The 21,729-nt window shown below is 46.3% G+C and overlaps 1 protein-coding gene across 1 annotated transcript in view; it reads right to left on the reverse strand.

Annotated features, from left to right (window-relative positions):
- Positions 1–2,453: 2,453 nt before the first annotated feature.
- The window catches only part of RIN3 (Ras and Rab interactor 3), a 693,813-nt gene continuing 674,537 nt past the window's right edge, over positions 2,454–21,729 (reverse strand). The window contains exons 9-10 of the mRNA XM_069637919.1: positions 10,088–10,251; positions 2,454–8,985 (exon numbers count right to left, since the gene is read on the reverse strand). Of these exons, the coding sequence (XP_069494020.1) occupies positions 8,671–8,985; positions 10,088–10,251 (479 nt within the window). The 3' untranslated portion in view covers positions 2,454–8,670. The remainder of the gene's footprint in view (positions 8,986–10,087; positions 10,252–21,729) is intronic.

The raw sequence follows: 21,729 nt of genomic DNA on the forward strand, positions 1-21,729 counted from the left end.
ACTGTCGCTTTGTTGGGACTCAAATGTTTTTTTTTAATAGATATTTTGAGTGCTGCCGGTCTAACAGTGACGTTCTATGGATGGGGGCGGTATACAGATGTGGAAGAAGAGGGCCGAGAGGAAAGGTCCCTGCGCGATACTGCATGCATAGTCTCAGGGGGTCGCTTCGAAAGGAGGCGGGTGGGTTGCTTCATCATATTAAGACACCTGAATGCGGTTTGCTCCATCCCTGTTTCTACAAGTCTGTTGAAGCAGAACTCTGTGGCATTTTGTGCTGCAGGAAGTGGAGATCTCCAGAAGGATCAGGGCAATAGGGCCACTGGAAGCCACATTTTTCTTATGATTGCCCCATTTGGCGGAAGTTATGAAATGGACTGCCTTAAAATTCTAGCCGATTTTCAGGCACAGGAACCAAGTCTTTGAAGAAGAATGAATGTCTAAGTTATTATGTTACAGACTTCACTTTAGCGCTATGAGCGCCGGTTTCCCACACTGCAAAAGATTGTATATTGCGTGCTGGCCATGTTCCTTTTTTAAGGGCTGGTAGTACAAACATACACGAGACATCCACTATTTGGGAGGTTAGGGTCAGTGTGCCATGTGCACTATGAGACTGTAGACATAACTGGGTGTTGGCAGCATCTGGCAGGGTAGTGATCTGAGTGGGGGGTGTTAAGGATCATAGGTCTTGGTAGTCCACGGGGCAGTCTTAAGTGGTTTGCGGGGTAAAGGTCTGTGCATGACAAACCCTGTGTGCTGATCCATGGCCATCAGGTGTGTGCATTGTAGATGGAGTTTAGGATGTGTTTGTCATGTGCAGTGTGTCTGAAGTGTTGTATGGAGCCAACAGCATTACACTTATTACAGACCACTTGGGCTGGATGGAACTTGTAATAGGTTAAAGAGGGGAGGTTGTCAGTGTTTGGGCAGGGTGAGAGGGGAATCTTTCATCCTTCAAGTTTCAGGCTAATTGGAACATTCTACCATCGGCTTGTTTTCAAGTGATAACGCATTCATGCTCTGGGCTGTGTCTAACCTCAATGGTGGATTATAGTGGTGTAACGGAAGTGAGTTTGAGCACCCAATAGCATTTCAAGCTAGGTGGGGTCCTTCTTGTCCATCAAACAGCACTAGGTGGGACGCGTTTCCTTCTTCCGCCATGGAGCCACACTCATCCCCAGTGCAGTGACTCATTCAATTTCTACCCATTTAGCCCTTCTCTGCTAAAAATTCAGCATGACGTACGCGCCTACGGTGAAGGCCTGAGAAGCGTTAATTTTGCGAGCTAGGAGTGAAACGGTATAGTTCTCAACAGAAAAATTAGTCTGAAACCACCTCTCCAAACTGATCTGCTTGTCAGTCGAATAGAACCAGGTGTCTCTGGCGCACAACTGTGCCTGTTGCGTCAACTATGATAACACTGACTCTGCTTATTGAAGGTTGAAAAATGGTGCACTTTTGAGCAAATCTACGCCATTTTGCTAGAGCCTCCCCCACCGATTTTAATACCCAATCAACTCTTGCTATTCCGGTGCCCGCTTCTTCTGCCACATTCATCTCACTTATAAACAGGCGAGACGGAATGCCCCTTGGCGGTCGGTTCATGAGTGGGTCTTGTTCAAAACCCTCTCCTTGACACACAAATGCCTGTCCAACACAGTACTGAGCCAACAAATTCACCAAAACCCAATCCAGTGAGACCCACTTGCTCCGCCTATTTGCACTTACCATACCCAGATTCAAATGGCAAACAGCAGAGGGTCGTAGGTTCACAGTGGTAGCTGCCAAACACTGGAACACCCTCCCATTACCGTTAAGATCAGAAGCCTCCTTTTGGTCCTACCGCAAAAGCCTTAAAACATGGCTATTCACACAAAAGTGGTTAAAGGAGCTTTTTCTCTCACAGTCCTCCTGAAATAATCACTATGAACAGAACTGTTAACTGGATGCATTACTCAGAATCGTTACGCATGTGTGTATGTTCCTTATGCTGCACTTCCTTTCCGAAAACCAGTGCCCAGGTGTCTCTGGGTTAGGTGTGCTTTACAAATAATCAAATCAATAAAAGAAATAATAAAAGCACATGTCTTTGTGGTCCTTGAGCCAATTCACTTGTGCGGTACAACCTTCTCAATGATAGTCTCCAAAAAGACCAGCGATGGAGACACCATTATTAGGCTCACTGCTTGGTTCCAACATCGTCACTCATGAACAAATGAAATACTTTATGACCTGACTGGTGACGTGGTTCAGCTGTAACCCATGAGCTGGAGCTTTCCCCGGGGTGCTTCCATTCACGTGGCATGTACTGGCAAAAAGTGGTCTTCTCTGGCTCGGCTCTCATGCACGATCCTGAACCCTCTTTCTAATCATTTGGTACTTGGCGTGGTCTGTGGCCTGCGCCCTGCATTCATCTGACTGGACAGGTACACTTACACACAGGTGCACACATATGAGGAAGACATTGTTTTAATAATTAAGTACAAAATAAATTGACCAAAACAAACTGCAGTGTGTATAAAATTCAGGACAGTAACACACTTCGGCCTAATGCTCTTTGTCAAACTGCATTTATCTAAAATATTTTAGATACATTTTAAAATATTAATTTATAAAACATACATCAGCTATATAGTTATTTGAACAAATGTAAATACTGACATATAACCACACCAGTTAAACACAAGGGTAGGCTGGACATCACATTAAATATTAAAATCCAGACCAGTTTTAGAACATACACAATTCATACGCAGGAGTAAAATGTACATACAAGGCACTTCAATGGACACTGTCCACATATTTCAGTGAATCTACAAATCTGACAAAATTGATCAATAGTAAAAGGTTTGCAATCTGGCACCCCGTTAGGGGGAATGCCCTATTGACCGGCATCTAACACTCCTGTTAGTAGTAACATTCCAGGTAGGAAAAGGCCGGGTAACCTTTTCAAGGCAGATCATTCAGTTTACTGGCACGTGACCACCGAGAAACAGAGCTCAAGTCCAATACACCGCATCAGATGGCCTTTATACTCAGCTCCCCAGCTCTCTATGTGGCTAACTAGCATTGGTCTATCCAAGACATTGGGTTCACATGGGTGCCACATACTCCAGCTTTTACGCCATTTCAGTTGACGAGTAGCCGGGTGCTGATTGAAAAGCACCCACATATACGTGGATAGGCTGTGATCAATGCAGTTTCGGAAGCACTGGGTGATCACACGGGCAGAGAACCTGTAGCTTCTGAGCAGGGCGTTCCTCGAAGAACTAAGGAGGATGTCCTTTTAGCCGATTGGTTATTTTTCTAACTATAAGAAACTTGTTTATCCCCTTGTCATGTGTTCGCGCCACTGGAAATGCTTGGCTATCCACGGACAGCGAGTCATTTTGAAGACGGGTGACTCAACGTTGGAAAACTTGAATGTGAAGTGCGGCATATGGTGAAATCCTAATTTTCATAAGGAACATCATCAAAAAATCTTATACTAAATGCTTTAAAGTTGTGTTGAGAAAAAAAAAAAACACTTCATGTGACAATGCTTAGTCTGCACATATTTTGGGTTCACGATGAAGCCAACTGGCCATCCCATATACATTACTGACGATATGTACACGCATTTCCTGCACCCACATGTTTTGGCCTCTGCTCTAAAATTCCAATTTGAAGATGGCGTTTTTTGAAGGGCATTAATATATTGAAATATAAAGTGTTGTACACAGGATGACATGATTGGCACACATGTTCTGTCATCACGGTCAGTCACTATTCGCCCCCTGGACACAAAACACAGTACACCTTTCATGGGGGGGGGAAATCATATTTTGTTCACCAGGCTACTATAAAATGCACATGCCCCCTCCTTGAATTAGAGAGGGTCTAACAATGCAATCAGCGTGACTAACACATGTACCTGTTTTGCCACCCCTTCTGCCAATGGGCATGAAATGGATTGTAAACTTCACATTAATCTCATCGTCCAAGTCCTGTTCTTTTCAGTGTAGGCATTTACTTTCTGTACACTTTCCTATATGCCCATGAATTTGGTAATAAGTGCAGGTTCTTGGTTTAATCAAAGGATCAAATTATGCCTACCTACAAACTTCTTTAATTCCCTCGGAAAAAAAGAAAAAATCCTTCCGACTTGAGCCCATCTCGGGGTTTGAGTAGTAAATTTAATCCCAGTCGGAAACTTGCTGCGGAGGACAGGGTAACTCCTCATGATCACCCTGTATTGCTTGCACCTAGACCGATTTCCCTGCCGTCCTGATCCCTCCGGGATCTTGGCAAGATCAGTGGAGGCAGCAGCAACAATTTACGGGAGGAATTTAAAACATGGACACATCCGCTTACATCGTCCTTTCTCGGCATCGACTTATTTAACACGATTGTGTTCGATTTTCCTTATGTTCATGGTTAACTCTCACCCAGTGTAATACAAAAAGCAAAAACAGGTCCCGGAATAGATGCCATGAAACTCTCTGCCCGACCGCTAGATGGTGCACAGCCCAACCATACTTTGAGAAGTCGAATTGTGGGCCATTGGCAGACCTTGCCCAGTGCCACCTTGTGTGCATCACTAAAAGCTGTGACAGTGCCACCTTGACCATGTAACGGCAATCGGGTGTTGTTCCGTCAGAATATTCCAACAAAACGGGTCGGCAACCTTTGGCTCTCAAGATGGTTTGGACTACAACTCCTATTAACCCTAACCAGCATAGTCAATAACTAGATCTCATGGGAATTGTAGTCCGAAACATCTAGAGAGCCAAAGGTTGCAGACCTCCGACCTAGGCTATCATCCTCTTTGCCTGACCGCTAGGGGGTACGCACAATGAGGAATCGGGCGAGCAAATGAAGCAGTAGTGTGCGAGAAGAGGGATAAAGGTTACAGGAATCCAATAATGGTGGAAGAGTAGGACAGAAAGAGTGCATCCGGGTAGGCACAGGGTTTGAGAGGAAAGCGCTTGGACAAAGTGGATGCCTGCAGTGACTGGTTGCTGTCCAATCCAGGTCTACAGTGCGTACTCAACATTGAGCTATGTCCTCGCTTCTCAAGAGCAGTGTGGCCATCTGTGTTTGGGTCATGTGTTGCATTATTTATGCCACTCAGGAAGGAGTGACTGCTACTGTCCGATCCTTCTGTTAGATGACGGCCATTTCCTATGTGAATGCAGGCGTCGCTTCTTCCAGCCAACGCCTGTAAACTGGGCTCCCAGCTGGAGCACCAAGCTCTGCACTGCCGATGACCGCCCGTTATTATCTTGCCCTCTGAAGGTACTGCAAGAGCTCTTGGCACTATTGCTGTGCATAAAAGGTCCTCTCTGAACACCTTTTATTCACTCTCAAACTGACCAAACAGAGCTTCTCCCGCTTATAACACCAGTGATTTAGAACCTCCCCTTTCCACCTGCTCGTGACTACTTAAGGGATAGTAACCTCAATGCCATTTTAAAAACCCTTTAAACATGTTGCTATGCAACAGATGGCCATGTTCCCATAAACACTCTTCTTTCTGCTATGGACATGCACTAGATCTGCCTTCACTGGGATTGGATTCCTCTTCACAGGGACTGGCACCTTCTTCACGGGTATTGACCCCCCCTCAAGCATACATGTGTTCCTGATGTACAAACAATGCCCAAACAGAAGCTAATGACTAATGAAGAAGGGTGTAATCCAGTCACTGAGGCAGACAGCACTTAAGGGTACGTTATGAAACATGTGAACCTAACTCCGTTCAATCCAACACACAGTAGCGGGACCAACGCTTGCAGGCTAAGCTTGCAAAAGGCCACTTGACACATTCTGGCTGGACTTGAGACCACAAATGGATTATAGTCCAGTTTACAGACGGACTAAAGGAAAGCACATTCCCAAAATCCCACAACGCATGGTAGGAAATGTGTCCTCACTCAGTTTCATAGTGAACATACTGACAACTGTCGTTTTTCACCAATCCGTGCATCAAAAAGCCAAGTCGTCGTTTTGAGATCTGCGCTGGGCACCTTTCGAGGAACAGGACTGCCACTAAACAGCACACCAGCTGTGTGCCGGGCTCTTTCCCATCTCTTGAAATACCCACCAGCATGTAGGATGGACCTCTGGGTGATGAGGCAGACGCTGAGGCCTCCCGATTCATTGGTAAGATCGAATAAACTGCAGATCACAAATTGGAGACATTCAAATGTGCTTTCTCCGATTCAAAATCCTAGGATAATGCAGAGAACCCATGAAGTGTCCTATGACTGCAGCAATGACCGAAAATGGGAATTAACAATTGTGCTCTACGCCCTTTCATCGTCCCCATCATACTGCAGATATTGGCCCTACCTACAAACCTTGTTCCTGCAGACTGGAAAGCATAGCTTGCTGCAATGTGCAACTCGCCATGAGGCCCAACACACTTACTAGAAACACACAATGCCATCATGAAAAACGGATGGTGCCGGAAGCATTCCCAGTGGCAGGGACCAAAGGCACATTGGGGTATTCCTGAGATGCTTCGTTTTCTTCCTCGAAGCAACACTATAGGTCACTGAAACCACCCAACAAGTCTTAGGGACACAATGATCACAATATGTCGTCCCAAAAACTTGCCACTGCACCAACGAGACAGTACAGCGACTGGGGCGATTCTACTTGCAGCAATTTCTGATTCCAAAATGCAATCATCCCTTGAGAAGTCGAGTTGTGGGCCATGGGACGCCTTGTCAAGAACAATCGTCTGTGCATCACTAAAGGTTTGTAATGGGTGCCGACACAGACACCTTGACCACGTAGAAGGCAATCAGTTGTAGAGGCACAACATTTTAACAAAGCTGCATTGATACACCCCCCTCAACTCCCAGCAAACCTACTGTTGCTTTAAAGCAGTCAAACTACTACAACCCTAACTTCTCCTAATTCCTATTGGAGAGTTTCAAAACAAACTATGGACATTTTCCAAGATACACTAACTCGTTTTCAGCCATAATAATTCAAGACTCAAGCTTAAAAATCTAACCCAAGTCTTAGAAAAGACTAAATAATCTTAGGTTTATGGACTTGGTTCTAAGGTCTACTGCCTTAGGGTTTGGTTGGAATTTCCTCCAGTCTTACAGGTGAATTTCTGACTGCAAATAAAGACATTTTTTAATTCTTTGCCTTCGAGAGGAAGGTGGAAACTTTCAATGTTTTTTGACCAAACAAATAACTCTTTCACGGTATTCCAAAACCCTTTCATTCGTGTGACAGAGCCTCCTATCCACGATGACAGTTATCCATTAATTCTCTGCATCGCAACCACAAATCATGTCTGCTTGGCTTTCAAAGCTGTGGTAGCAATTGATGCACAGGGATAGCCATCCTAAATACTTGGAAACAATACATTCGGGGTCATATAAGGGTTTGGAGTGCTATAAGATAATGCCTTTGCAAAGTTTGACTTGGTCATGTAACAGAAGAAACAGAAAGTATACCATGAAAACAGACAGTCTACGCCTCCACATTCGAGCAAGTGTTCCCTTTCGTGCTATTCTTCCACATAGTAGAGATGGATTTCAGGATATGCGGGGAGAGTCTGTGCATCACCAGTCAAAACTAAGTTCCCTTTCATACAGTGGAGATGGATTCTAGACTTAAAATGAAGCAAGTCATTCCCTGGGCTGAACAATCTTAATATGCCTGCTCCGGTTCTCCAATCATATATTAAGAACATGTTCGCTGCATTTCAGGAACCATGATTTCAATAATAAAAGCACTTACAAGGACATAGCTGGCAACACCATTGCACCTTACGAGCCCTGGCTATCTTCGGAGGAGCCAACATTAACAAAACACAAGTACAGATTTTCTCTAGGTTTAATAAATTGCTCATCACTGAGGGGTCTTGGTTTGTTCCCAGTTCATTTAACTCGAGTTGTGCTTTCTTTTAGTAATTTGACTTGAGTGCTTTTCATCGAGTTGTCATAGTATTTTCCATCACTGGAGCCTTTTTTTCAAGTGGACCTCACCAAGGGGCCGAATGGCTTTTGTAATAAATAATAAATTGAAAGTTTATCCATCCACACCAAACTTTTTAGTTTGTTTAACGGGGCGAACCCCTCCTTTTGCCCCCATCCTAATTCCTACCAGGGCCCCTATTCACCATTGCCTTTACAAAGGGGAACCACACCATATCACCCCCCCAACCCCTTTTCAACTCCATCGGTCCCCATAAGTCCCTGGACTCCAACTCTAATCCTACCTACTTTCCTAACCTTAGTGTTATCACGAGCCACACGTCTAATCCTGGCCTTTAATCTAACCCTATCCCCATCCAGGCCATGTAATCAATGATGAGGTTTCTCTAAGGCAAATCACCATAAAGAAAATGGAACTCTAGAAAAACACTCAGTGAATGGAGAAGCTGAGGGAAAAACACTTAAGGAATTTAGTAGGACCCCCTCCCCCCCGAATAGCCACTCAATTCAATGAGTGGCAACCTACGTCAACAGTGACATATAGCTGGGGAATGATCGAAAGTGGGCCGGGCAATCCGAGGTTAAAGTTTTCTCCATACCAATGCAATCCTCTTCCTTCGGTCAATGCACGGGCAACAAAGTAGTCAACATGGCCACGTATCATGCCAGGATTTCAATACACCATTTTCTCCTATCCTTGCGTACTAGCAAAGTACTGATGTAGATGTCACTCAAGAAAATCTGGGTCTTTTATAACTGTGGCGGTCATTGATTCGTCGCCGTCAATTTCTTTATAGACAAAGTGAAAATCTCTCTTGGTTTGGCTCTTCAGAAGGTAAGATTTGATCTTTTGGGGTTGGGCGTCGGAGGCAAGCTGCACCCATCTCTCATCCACAAGCACAAAGAGGGAGTAAAGCTGGGGATCTGCAACCTCAAATTTCAGGGCACAATCATGGGCCAACAGTTCCGCGCTGGTGTCGGGCCTTAGGGCCAGAGTCCTTGTCTGCATGTCTGGCTCCTGGAATGCGATGGTGATGAAGTCCTGAAAACAGAAAAGTGCAGGGTGAAATTTTTGATTTGATTTTATTTATAAAGCACAAAAAAACAGACCCAGGGGCAATCGGGCGCATACTCTTAAACATGTTACAAAAAGCAGTAGTTACAGAAATTACAAAAATATACAGCATATATACATGTACTGAAGGGTACCATTAACAGCGTATAATACAGGGACAGAGCAGAGAGAAAATGTATATTCAGTCCTGTACCCCACATGGAGTCTGGACTAGATCTAGAGTTGAGGGGGCACATTGATGCAGGTCATACCCAGGATTAGATTAGGAGGTCAATTCTTCTGCTTCTAGAGACAATAGCATTTCATTGACGTATAATCGCAGGAAAGCAGTGGTCAAACCGTGAAGAGGTCAATGTGAAGCACCATCCTAGATGCATTTAATAAATGGATACACGATGTGGAAGAAACCAAAAGGGGATGAACATTGCCAAGCAGATTCATTTATCGTGGTGAATGTCAGGAATTGGAAAGGAAATTCAAACAAATATTCTTCAAATGTGACCTTGAATGCGCTATTCCGAAACAAAAATCAGACTTGATTTGTAGGTGGGCATTCAAAAGATAGTTGATCAATTTCATATGATATGTTGGGTTCCCCATTACTAGTACCCCGACACGTTTCTCTGCTCACTCCAGCTTTATCATGTGAGATTTGAAATTGACCACTGTTCTAGAAATCCAATCAAAGTACTTTCATCCTACATGTACTACAGTGATCCAGACTACATGTACTCACTGCCTGTGATCACCCATTTAGAACATAGAAGACATGCTTACTACACCAGTGGGGAATGTCGTCGCCATACCTTCCACTGGGAGGTCGCACTTCTATTAAACTCAGGTGGCAACAGTACATTCTGCACTATTCTGGTCTTGACATGATACCAACTCTGCTGTTTTGCATTACCCATATTAGATTTTTTTTTTTTTTAATAAACCTCCCCCACCCCCAACGTGCATACTGCTGTAGGTATGGTGGACCCTTATGGGTAAAGCATATCTTTGTTTTAAAAAAAAATAGACTGATTAACAAAATGAGCATAGTGTGCAAGCTCCCAGCACCACTCACCTGCACAGAAGACCGGGAAACGCGTGCCTTGCTCAGGGTCCTGCGCTTCTCCCAGCGGTGGATGGAATCCTGCACCTCCATGCTCAGCTGGCGCGTCACCGTGACCTTGTCGTAATTTTTTATGTGCATCAAAGCACCGTAGGTGGTGGTTAAATAATAGGATCCTGTGAAGCAGAAAGTCAAGCATCAGTGTGGACCAAGCCAACACTTGCACCCTCAAGGAAATAGACAAACTATTCAAGCACATTTGCAAACATTTGCACCCTAAAGGAAATAGTCAAACTACACAAGCATATTGTCTGCAATTATCGACCAATGTTAAACACAGCCGAAGAATGAGGGGCCAATGTAACGGGATGGGCCACCTGTGAGACTGCACGAGTATTTGTTCCCCTAAGGGGCTTGCAGGCCCCTCTCACATCCAAAACTGTGATTAGGTAGTGTAATGAGTTGATTGAACACAACATGCCAGTATGTGAGGGCACAAGCCACTAGGGTACTGGTTTGACCCACCCTTTACTCAATTTGGGCCTCATTACGAGCTGGGCTGAAAATCTGCCATAATACCACCCAGCGGAGTTACCGTTACCTCCACTTGGTCCGGCAGAATTACTGTATGATTACAAGTGGTGTTGGCCGAGTTAATCCTCATGTTTTCAGAGTCCATTAGACTATGGGAATTTCTGGCATAATTACCGCTGTGGTAATTCTGCCAATTTTCTACAGAAAGTGAGGATCTACTTCCAGCATGATGCTGGAGGTAAATCCCCCACTCCCGCGCCATACTCCAGTATGGCGGAGCGGGAATATTGGCAGTAATTCCTGCACCACCATACTTGTAATGAGTCCCTTTGTCTTCAAGAGGGTGGACAAAGCAGGATCCTGCAGTCTTGCCACTGCCCCGAGGCATGTTACTACTCCCCTATAGGTGCTGCAGACCCCACCCTCAAAGTCATTCAGAAACCACTTGGAAATCAAAGAAAGCCCCTGGTGCAAACTCTCAAACATTTGTGAGAATCTGAAGTCTGGAACAGCCTTCGTTACAGGTTTACCATCATCAAGCCCTGCAGTGCATCAGGCAAGCCAGGTCCTGTCAGACTGGGACAGCGTTTACAAACAAACTCATGAAAGTCACACAGTCGAAGATAAGAAGTGCCAAAACTCACCAAGTATAGGAATGCAGACACCGCTAACACTTTGGATGGGCAAAGGAGCCATGGGTTGCAGAGAGTTACTTTCCAGTGACTGCAGGATGCTACGGATGCCTGAAAAGGCACCATTAGGATTTCAAGATGGCAGCGAGGTTACAAGGCACGTGTAAAAGGTACTGGGTGAACAGGCAACAGAAATCCCCTCATTATACAACACGGAGTGGGGCCCAATTCGAAGGATTTGAAAATCCATTGGAGGAAACCATAAGACTATAAGATAAGGCAAATGAGAGGAAAAGAGGATGAGGATTTCTGGGAAGTCATTGAAGTGTACACTGATGTAGGGTAAATTGGGGAAACTACTGCCTGGGAGGAGTCAGCACAAACTTTAGCAATTTTCCAGAAGCCAATCTAGAAGAAGTTAACCCACTGGACCAACACACAAGAGGGCAGACTGGATGCAGTAACGGGATTAAGAGGCGAGTCCGGTGCATTCCGAGGGAAGTTTGAAGGTGAAGGGCATACTAAAGAGATGCCAGAGAAGAGACCCCTGCATTGGGGTATCTTAATGCAGTCTGCCTGAAAAGGTCCCGAATTAGGAGCTAAATACCCATTTCCACTAAATTGAATGCTGCAGACCCGGGGTCTGGGAGAGACCCGATTTAAATACTGAGAAACCCATGTTCTCGAAGAGACCTGAAATAAATTATGAGAAATCTAGCGGTGTTGGAAAGACCTTAAAGCGAATGATGAGAAACCAAAGGACTGGGAGAAACCAGAGCTGAATAGTTGAGGAATCAAAGGTCTGGAGGAAACCCTAGCAGAATGCTACATGGCTGAAGCAAATCCACAGATGAGTAGAGCCTGAACCTGGGAGAGGCCTTGCGAGGCATTGTGAAAGCAGGGAGGTCAAAGAAGGGTCCAAGAAAGAGCTGCTTTCTATTTTGTTATATTATATTAGGGTTGGACATTTGAGAGCAGGATTTGGGAACCAGATACCTGGCCATTTCTTGGAACATTCTTGTTATAACTCGAGGTGGCATGGAGGCCAAGAGCTCGTTAAGATTACGATTTAGAACTTTCTGTTGACCACTCCATTGGACTTTACTTTGTAGATTACAGTGTCCCAGAGGGACAAGAACTCAGTTAGGTTAAGCACTTTACTATTTGTGAATTCACGTGTGGGGTGCAGAACACCTCAAGAGAAGCTCCGGTTTGTGCTGTCCCAATCCTGTTTTGTTTGAAGAACAAGGAGGATAGCTCAGCAGCAACGTGCTCGCCCTGGAAGCAAGACTACATGGAGTGACACAGGTTCGATCCACGGGTCCGCTATTAGAAACCTCTGGGTATTATAAATATCATATCATAACCCTACAGTCCCCTACGCACTTTGACTTTCACCCCTCCCCTGCACTTGCGTGATTTCAATGTCACCTTAGCTAGTAAGATCCTTGTGTCCGTTTTCCCTCTGTCCCGCCTCCTTTGCCTCGTCACACCTTGAAACACTTGTGTATAGGCGCATTATAAATGCCATATCATGAGCGATAGATGCTATCCTCCTTCCTATAGACGTTTGGTCCAATCCCTTCCCTATCAGAATACTAAATAAAACTAGCTTTTGTGAAACTCAGTTCTACTGTGTCCCTGACTCGGGTTTAGCACATTGGGTGCTGTGTGTCGGCACCCTCCCCGCAGTACCTGACCTTAGGCCCTCTTAAATACCCCTTTGCTACATATCAGCACATTACAATGGTCAACTCTCTAGCAGTGCTGAATGGCTTCCAGGATCTCCATTCTACCGTGTATGTGATATAAATTGAGTGTTGCCTTTATAAATGAAAGCCCCCACACTCGCAGCTCCATTTAGCTACCAAAACCTGTCTTCTCTCAAGATGAACGGAATCACAAGATAGGCCTCTGCCCGCGTTTTGAACCATCTAGTTTATTTACATGGCACGTACGTACTCACATGCTTGTATGAGGTTTAGAGCGCTCAAACCTAATGGGGAGCAACAGACCACTATGCATAGAAGATGCACCCAGTGGGTTACAAGTAAAGGTGTGGGGGGAGCAGAAGAGCTAGTATCAACAGGGGGAGTAGTGGGTGAGCTCTAGAGTGGGAGACCTAGGGTGGGGTGATGGGTGCAGCGGTTGGTGATTGTGATCAATTTGACATGCACACAAAAGGTGTGCTTTTTGAGGAACTTCTACATTTTCCTAACATTGTGTATAATTAAAAGCTGAAAATCTGTCAAATAATGATTACAAGCAGGTGGCGCTCACGCACAATCTCTTTGGTTATGCATCCAAATCTTGAAAGTACAGATGCAAACCTAGAGGAGAATGTGTAGGCTTGCATTACTTTGTCTTCTGTTACACGCATCATTCCACTCAGAACAGGGACTACGAAAGCTACAATCGTACCCTTTTTTACTTAACATATTTCTATAAAGCTAAGATTTTTGTCAAGTTGCTTTATTATATATATTTACAAACCAGCATAACTGAGACGATAGGTGCTCAAGTTCCTGAACTCCACACACAGACGGTTCAAATCCAAGCCTCACCACTTACTGTCCCTGGTGTGCTGAAATTCAGGTTCTGCAGAACCGATTCAGTTCATCAAGGTGTTCGCTTTATGAAAAAGCCTAAATCACATTCTAACAGACCATCATGTTCCTCCATGTAGAGCAATAATAGTTACCATTAAAATGTACATCCCAAATGTGTCCCTTGAATTGCTCATGGCAAGTTCTTGGGGGGATGATATGATGCACTGGAGATGATCAAACCATGACGTCACTTTACGTAACGTCAACTTATACCTTGCCACTCAGGGTTTTATGTCAATAAGTAAGCAAATTAAGGTGTCGTGGCGACACAAGACTCAACACGGTGATTGAATGTAGGGGGTTTCATGACTCCATATTAATTAGGCATACACTAACAAAGATTACCCCTGCTAGCTGCGCAGGGAGTATTAATTCTATTAAAGACTAGGAGGCAAGCATTATGCTTCAACTTCTTCAATTTACCACTCCTCAGCAGTTTCAACAAAACTAAAAAACCACAACAAAACAATGAAAATAGTCTGGATGGACTTTCTTCTTTTGAACTACAATCCCCAAAGTCTCTGTAGTCCATTTCACTCCATGCTCCGCTATGACCACATCCTGTTCCTGAGCTCCTCCTCTCTTTTACTCGCTCTGAAAGTCACACAGATAACTCCACACTAAGTCCTGCAACTGGCAACGACTTGAATCACTCCAATCGAATGTCGAACTTCCTCGACTCAGACGACTACCTCTGCTAGCCTCTTACATCAATTGTTCTTCTGCTCTTCTCCTAAGGATAATAGAAAAGCAGAAAATCAGGGTGGTGTCCATGTATTGACCATACGATCATATTATCATTACATACGATCATCTCACATCATGTACAATACATTACTCGGGTGGGAATTTAATGCTCGCCTCCTAGTCTAATAGAATTAATACTCCCTGCGTAGCTAGCAGGGGTAATCTTTATTCTATGACAAGACTGGAGGCGAGCATTATGCTTGTTCAACGCTTCCCAACACTGCGACCGCTAAATTCTCGGTCGGCTTAAAATAAAATTATTTAAAAGTTTGATCATTCGACCAATCAGCTGTCAATATGATATCTCTAAGAGATACTCCCTATCTGAATGCTTTAGATGCCATAGCTCCCCGCACAGAATGAGCTCCATACTTCTCCATATCTATCCCTGCTGCCTGCATGATCTTTTTAACCCATCTAGCGATACTCCCTTGAAGGGCTTCCTACATGCTATGAGCAACTGCGAAACGTTCGCTGCTCTAACTTCTGCTGTTCTATACTCATACTCTTTCACGCAGCTTGCTACGCACCATTTGGGTCTACTCGGGAAATAGGGGTAGTGAACTGAGGATGTCCCCGTTTTAGTTCTTCCCACTATTGTAAATGTGACACCCTCCGGACCGTAAACTTTCATATCTATTTCCAGGGCTCTCACGTCTGATACACGTTTACATGATACTAAGCACAGCAGCATGGCTAGCTTTCCAGATAGCTGCTTCAGCGACAAGTATCTGTTTCCCGGCCAGCTCTCCAGCAGCTTAAGCACTAACTGCACATCCCAGACTGTCCTATATCGCAGCTCTGGCGGTACCTTAAATATGGCTCCTTTAATAAGTCGAACTACTGCTGGATGCTCTCCTGCTGGCACGCCCTCTATCGGGAGGTGTCCCGTGGAAATGGCTGACCTGTATACTCCTATAGTGCGGAATGCCTTACCATCTTGCAATAAATGGGCTAAAAAGTTCAAGATCATCACTACAGGTGCAGAAATGGGATGAATACCTCTCCTTCTGCACCAACCAGTCCACTTGGCCCAAGCTGCGTCGTAGCTCCTCCTAGTGGATGGAGCCCAGGAGTCCGCAAGGAGTTGCGCAGCTTGACCCGAAATGCCTGGCAACGTCCAGCGTCTCCTGATATACTGCACGCGATGAGCTGGAGTGTCCCCCTCACTCTCAGAGGGTGATACGACCCAGCTGGGTCCGTGAGCAGGTGCTCTCCTTCCGGAAGCAAACTCGGGTAGTCTACCGTCAGTTCCATGAGCGTCGGGAACCATACTTGAGATTTCCAGCATGGTGCTACTAATAGCAATTCCGCAGTCTCCCTCCGACACTTCGCTAGAACTCTGCTCAGCATCATGAAAGGGGGAACGCGTAGTGCGGACCTCTGCTCATTCCTGTAGGAATGCATCTGTCCCCTGCGCTCCCGGGTCTAGCCTCCAGAAGAAGTATTCCGCTGTTTGAGCGTTTAGTCGGGATCCAAACAAGTCTATGTGTACTGGACCCCATATCTCGGTCATCCTCTGAAACACTGCTGGATCCAGCCTCCAATCGCTGGAATATGTGAGGTAGCGAGAGTTCCAGTCCGCTACTATGTTTAGCGTCCCGGGGAGGTACTCCGCTGTGACCGATGTCTCTGACTCCAGGCAGAAGTGCCAAAAATCTTTCACTAGTTCGGCAAGCATCCTGGATTTGGTGCCGCCTAGATGGTTGATGTATCGCACTGCTGATATGTTGTCCATCTTCAGCAGTATGCCCGACCACAACCTCCCTTTCATGAAGGTTCTGATCACGAAAGACCCTGACAGTAGCTCTAGGCAGTTTATGTGTAAACGGAGCTCCTCCTCACTCCATTTCCCTCCTGTTTGCAGGTTTCCGCACCGAGCCCCCCAGCCCTGTCAGCTGGCATCCGATTATATGATCAAGTCTGTCCTGTCTGCGAAAATGGCACGACCATTCCAGGCGTCCATATCCTTAAACCACCATTCCAGGTCTGTCTTGGATTCCTGGTCCAACGGCACAGATTGGTGGTATCTTAGGCTTTGCTGCAGATGTCTTATCTTCAGCCTCTGAAGCGCTCGATAGTGCAACGGCCCTGGAAATATGGCCTGGATGGAGGCTGCGAGCAGCCCCACAATTCTCGCTAGCGTTCTGAGGGAGACTACCTCTCTTTGAAGGCAACCCCTCAATTCCCTCTTGATGTCGCGAATCTTCCGAGCTGGAAGTTCGAGCGTCGTCTTCCTGGTATCTAGGATAAATCCTACAAAGTTTAGCCCCTGAGATGGCTCTGTGTCTGACTTCTCTACGTTCACTAGGAACTCTAGGGACGCTAGGAGATTCTGAACCCAACTTGTTTGGTACTTGAGGGTCTCTCGATCTGTGGCTAAGAGTAACAGATTGTCTAGATAAATGATTAGTCTTATCCCTTTGTCTCTTATTGTGGCCGCCACTGGCTTCATCACCTTGGTAAAAACCCAAGGCGCCGAGGCAAGCCAAATGGCATGGTCTTGAACTGTCATGCTCGCCTTCTCCAGCAAAAAGCTAGGAAAGGTCTGAATTCTTCCGATATCGGTATCGTCAGGTAGGCATCCTTCAAGCCCAGCCTCGTCAGCCAATCTCCTTCTCTGAGCGAGTCCCAGAATTGGTGGATACCCTCCATCTTGAAATGTCGGTAGACTATCCAACTGTTCAATTCCTTTAAGTTTATAACTGGCCGCACTTTCTCTTTTCTGTGCACCAGGAACATATTGCTTATAAACTCAGGGTCCTTCGGGCACTCTTCTATGGCGTTCTTTGTCACTAGCTGGGCTATTTCGTGATCTAGCAGTTTGTTCTGCACGCTCTAATCGCTGCTGGTGAGGCCTGCGCTCTTGTATGGGTGTCTGAACGAATTCTAATTGCATGCCCATGATCGTTTGTAACACCCATGCGTCGCTGGAAAGCTCGCGCCAGCTTCTCCAAAACATGCCAGCTCTCCCCCCCCACTGGGGGATAATACGCTACTCTCACCTTGCGTGAATCCTTGTCCACGGCCGCCTCCTCTTCCTCTGCAACCTCTTGGGAGGGGAAGAAGGAGTCCTGTTGCCTATTTTCCCAGTATTGCGCTCTGGGATTCTGGGATCTTCGTCCTCCATGGTTGCGACCAGTCGAGCGACCCCTGTAGCGACTGGTCCCTCCAAAAATTTGGTTAGGAAAGATCTTCCGGATGGAAGCTTGGGCTTTCTCCAAAGATGTATAGGTGCCCACGAAGCGACCCATCTCTTTGCCGAATGTTTCACCGAATAGGAGCCCTTGAGCTGCTTCACCTGCTTCGTATGAAGCTAGATCACTGAGCTTCTCGTCAATGTTCAATAATAAACCTCTTTGCTGTTCTGAGGCTATGGCGCAGTTTGCGTTCCCTAAAAGGCACACTGCTCTCTGCGCCCAGCCTGCTAGGGCGTCGGGGTCCACTTCTTCCCCTGTATCTCTAGCTCTCCCAGCCAAATCCATGATCTTTGCTAGTGGCCCTGCTAGATCCAACACCTTCTCCTGGCAACTCCTCCAGGACCTATCAATGCCCTTCCGGGGGTCCTTGCTCGTTTTCAAAACAAATGTCAACATTTTAGAATCTAGTTCTGGCATTTCGGCCACCTTTCCTGGAAGATCCAGTCTCAGGCATTCCACTCGAAGTCTTTGGCGGACTTCCTTGTCCAGTGCCTTCCTTAACCTTTTGGTCATATACTGCGCCACTCTTTGCGAGGGCTGCCAGTCGGAGGACCTCGGGTTCTGAATGCTATCCGGATCAAACATCCCTTCCTCATTGTCCTCTTCGAGGTGTTTCTCCTTGCGCAGCTTTTTACCTCTGCTGGGTATGAGGTCGTCCTCCACAATCCGTTCCTCCTCGTCCTGCGAGGGAGGTTCACCTTCTTCCGGCTCCTCTTCCGAGCCTGGGTTCCCTTCTCCATCACCTTCCTCCCCTGGAGTGGGGGTCGTGAGGTCTGGCACAGTCTGACGCCGCATGTATGCTTCTCGAAGCTTCGCGAAAGCGTCGACGACCTCCGGGGCCTTGTCTCTCGCCCCATCCGAAGGGCCCTGGGGGTCTAGAGGGGCTCTCCTCTTTCGGCCTTGGTACTCCCCCGTGACCCTGCTTCTGAGGGTTCTGTGGGCGTGCGCTCTTTTCGTCCGGTGTTGTCTGGGGGCTGAATGAGCATAGCCTCTAGGGACTCTAGTCTCTCCTGGAGGGGTCTAACCCCTTGAGCCACTGCATCTACCAGTGAACTCCCCAGCACCTCCTTGAAACTGGCAGCGAGATCTGACAGCTGCTCCTCTTCGCTCCACTCAAAGTCCGACATGATAGGAGAGTGCTGTGTGCCTGAGCAATACCCGTGAGGGTGTCAATGCACGCCCTGTCACTGTAGGTGCTTAGGATCCTGGCAATAATCCTTTTAATAATTTCCTTCTCATATATATGCTTTCTCAAGTGGCTGCACCGGACTCCGTGTATATTTTCATCCGCCTTGTGGGGCATTATTCGTGTAGGCCTTGAGCTCTCCAATCAGCTCTGCTGTAAATGTTAATGGCCGTAAACACTCGGCAGCTGCCTGCTGCTTTATCCGCACTTCGGCGCGTGTGGATGACCAAGCTGCTGCTCGGGACTCGGCACGAGTATTGGAGGCTACTGCGTAGCTTCAGTATGTGAAAAGTCACCACCGGGCCCGGCTATCCTGCTGCTCTGCTCCGCTGCAATGATGCTAACGCAGAAGCGGAGAGCTAATCCTGGCTCCGCCCCTACAACGGCGGGGGCTTTCGGATTCCGGCGAGCACGAACGCTGCTTAACTCGCCTCCCCGAAGGAGGGGGCCGCTGGCGCTCGCAAGCTTCGCTGCCTCCCACAGTGGAAAAGGCTCGGGCAGCTAGCTTCCGAATGGCTCTACTGAGCCGCGGCGCGCTCCTCGTCGCCGGGTCTGCACCCCTGGAGTGCCGAGAATGCGGCACGAGGCAGACGCGACGAGGGGCTGCCTGCTCGCTCGCACAAGCTCTCGGCACGGTCGTCAGCAAGATGCCGCCTAAAACGCATACGCGCTTGTTCTACCTTTCTGAACTTAACGCTCTGTACTAGCACCATAATGCATACTGCTACCATTAACAACCCATGTTAACAATGATACACATCAACTAACACAATCTCACAATTTAGCAAGAGAACTAGTATAGTACTTATCTGCTTGAAGAGCAGTAAAAGAAGAGGAGGAGCTCAGGAACAGGATGTGGTCATATCTGAGCATGGAGTGAAATGTACTACAGAGACTTTGGGGATTGTAGTTCAAAAGAAGAAAGTCTATCCAGACTATTTTCATTGTTTTTTTGTGGTTTTTGAGTTTTGTTGAAACTGCTAAGGAGTGGTAAATTAAAGAAGTTGAAGCATAATGCTCGCCTCCAGTTTTGTCATAGAATTGGCTGCGTGCTATTAAAGTATCTCAAAGCGCACTTGCCACCAGCAGTTAACTTCACTGCTTGGTGCTTTTCTCAATAAACTCAGTGTTACTGTACCTGTCTGCACTTTAAGTCAATAAGTCCTCCCGGTGGAGCAACGCAGGACGTCTGCTTCCTATCTCCGTTACTCCCTTTCTCCTGTTCTGCGCGCCAGGACCGCACACATGCGCACTACAGTCTTCACATAAGGGCCCTGCAAATCTTTGCGACGTAGGGCCTCGCAATACTACAAAATAAAATAGCTGTACATTTCAGTAGACACTAGATGGCGGCATGTACTTACAAAGTAATTCATTTTCGAACTACTTCAAAAACAAAACCGAGATACATTGTAGTGGACACTAGATGGCGGCATGTGAATACAAAATAACTTATTTTCTACCTACTTTCGGATTTCTAACTTAGAAACTTTTCATTGCAATGGCAGGAGAGGGCAGCCATGAAGCCTACATCAACACGACAGAATGTTTACAGCATTCACCGGCCTCCAGCCTTTTTTGCCAAAACTCTTGCGCCCCTTTTGTGTGTGTTGAAATATAGGTTTACCTTTTTTGCTGTGGTCAAAGAAAAAAAAAGGACAACGAACACATCTTACAGGAAGAACATTATCAATGTGTCTCACAAAGGGGAAGAAAGTTACCGAAATCAAGACGACTGTGATCTAAGCTTGGCATTCTGGAATGGATATGAAACATGCAAAAAATAGAAGGGGCGTCACGGGGCTAATCTAGGAGTCCGTCCAGGTGAGAGGGGTCCACAATAATTAACATTCTCAGGCTAACTAACCCGGAGCTTGAGAAATGAAGACCAAAAGGGTGTTCTTCGAACAGCCCCCAAAACCCATCCCTAGCACTGGGCGATTTCTCTTGTATTCAATATAGTGGAATGACCATCGGGGCAAGGGTGTGCAATCTTTGGCTATCGTGGTGTTTTGGACTCGTACTCCCATCAGTCTTAGGCAGCATATTCAATGGTGAGTGATCATGGGAGTCATAGTCCAGAACAGCCGCAGAGCTACAGTTTCCAGAATCCCGGAATGTAAATTGCCTTCAACTGGAATATATGTTTGGGCTTGTGGGTTAAATCGCAAGTCCGACAAACTATCGTATTAAGGTCAAGCGTGAGTATAGTCGAAAGGCGATTGGCCACCCTTATACAAGCCAATATTATCTATTCCATTTTGGGGTCCATAGTCCAGTCCTGGTTTGTAAAACATTCCATCTTTGGACTGGGAGTCCTGCGTTTGCAATGAAGAAATCCAGGACTACAAATCCCAGAAGGCAAAGTTGGACTAGCGTTCCCAAATGTAATTGATAATTCTAGCATTCATGCGCCATGGACCAATACTTGGCAAGTGTGGAGCAAGTTTACACACGTGTGAAGCTAAGCATCAGATCTGTTTTTATCTGGGACATGTCGCATGACAGAAGGGCATAACTTGGTCCAATTGAATGAACGTTTATTAATTACGCTTGCGTTTAGCTGGGGGAGTCCACCCTGTCAAGTTAGCGAGCTAGAGGAAAGCCGAGTCCCCATTTCCTAGTGAATGGCTAAGGTGATGCATTTTGGAATCTAGAAAAGTCTGGTAATAGTGAAACATGGTCCCCCAACCAAGTATGGGCGGAGTAAAGCAAAGTGTAAATAAGGACGGACACATGCAGCCAT

This window comes from Ambystoma mexicanum, chromosome 14 (assembly GCF_040938575.1).
Source record: "Ambystoma mexicanum isolate Mex_15411 chromosome 14, UKY_AmexF1_1, whole genome shotgun sequence".
NCBI classification, from domain to species: Eukaryota; Metazoa; Chordata; class Amphibia; order Caudata; family Ambystomatidae; genus Ambystoma; species Ambystoma mexicanum.